Consider the following 835-nt stretch of genomic DNA (forward strand, 5'->3'; position numbering starts at 1 on the left):
TATTACTCTACATCTTCCAGATGGACCAAGAAAAAAAATATTCTCATGATTCAAGAAAAAATCAGAATTACAGATTTCCTAACAGATGACTAAGTTTGCCTGAAAAACAAACAGCTCTCCAACCTTTAATTAATCCTTTTCACACAGTTAATTTTAGAATAATATACATACCTAAATCATTGTCGTTTATGCCCATAAATCCTTCAAGAAGTGAGTTGATTTTTTCAACAGCATATGTTGATAAATCATCAGGCTGCAAAAGGAAATGTTTGATTAGCCATATTATGGTTATGGATGCATGTGAAAAGAAATTGTTATCAAATCATGTAATACAGACAAGAAAACATTAAGTTACACTGTGTGCTTTGAATTTAAAACAAAGCCACTGCAATTTTCCTCTTTTGAAATAAAAAAAAAAAACCCAGACCTCGCCTAAATATGTCAAGGTACTCTAATACCTAATCGTTCCCGTCATCTTAAATACTGTATACTTTCCCATAATATATTCACTCACCGCATCCTCAACCTCCGCTTGACCATTTGCTTTGAAGCGGAGTGTTTGCTTTCCACTGCCATAGCCCTTCTTGCTACCGGAACGAGGGTCAGATCTTGGCCCAATGTTAGCTGCAAGACAAAGCTACAATGCGTAAAATGATCCCTTATATAGTGCAGTTATTACAAGTGAGTGTTATGATAATGATGTTGCTTTTAATAACTCCTTTTCAGTTGTTAAGATGTTAAGAGAAACTGCAAGAATTGTGAGAGACTGGAAGGTGGAGTAGGAGTGAGTTGAGAAAGCAAGGTGAGTATATAATTTATGAATGATAATATTTAG

The 835-nt window shown here is 34.6% G+C and overlaps 1 protein-coding gene across 1 annotated transcript in view; it reads right to left on the reverse strand.

Annotated features, from left to right (window-relative positions):
• LOC119593000 (PDZ domain-containing protein GIPC1-like) overlaps positions 1-835 on the reverse strand; it is a gene marked incomplete in the record, with an annotated part of 35,662 nt that overhangs the window by 2,810 nt on the left and 32,017 nt on the right. The window contains 2 exon segments of the mRNA XM_037941889.1: positions 172-253; positions 515-624. Coding sequence (XP_037797817.1) covers positions 172-253; positions 515-624 — 192 coding nt within the window.

This window comes from Penaeus monodon, chromosome 31 (assembly GCF_015228065.2).
Source record: "Penaeus monodon isolate SGIC_2016 chromosome 31, NSTDA_Pmon_1, whole genome shotgun sequence".
Classification (NCBI taxonomy): domain Eukaryota; kingdom Metazoa; phylum Arthropoda; class Malacostraca; order Decapoda; family Penaeidae; genus Penaeus; species Penaeus monodon.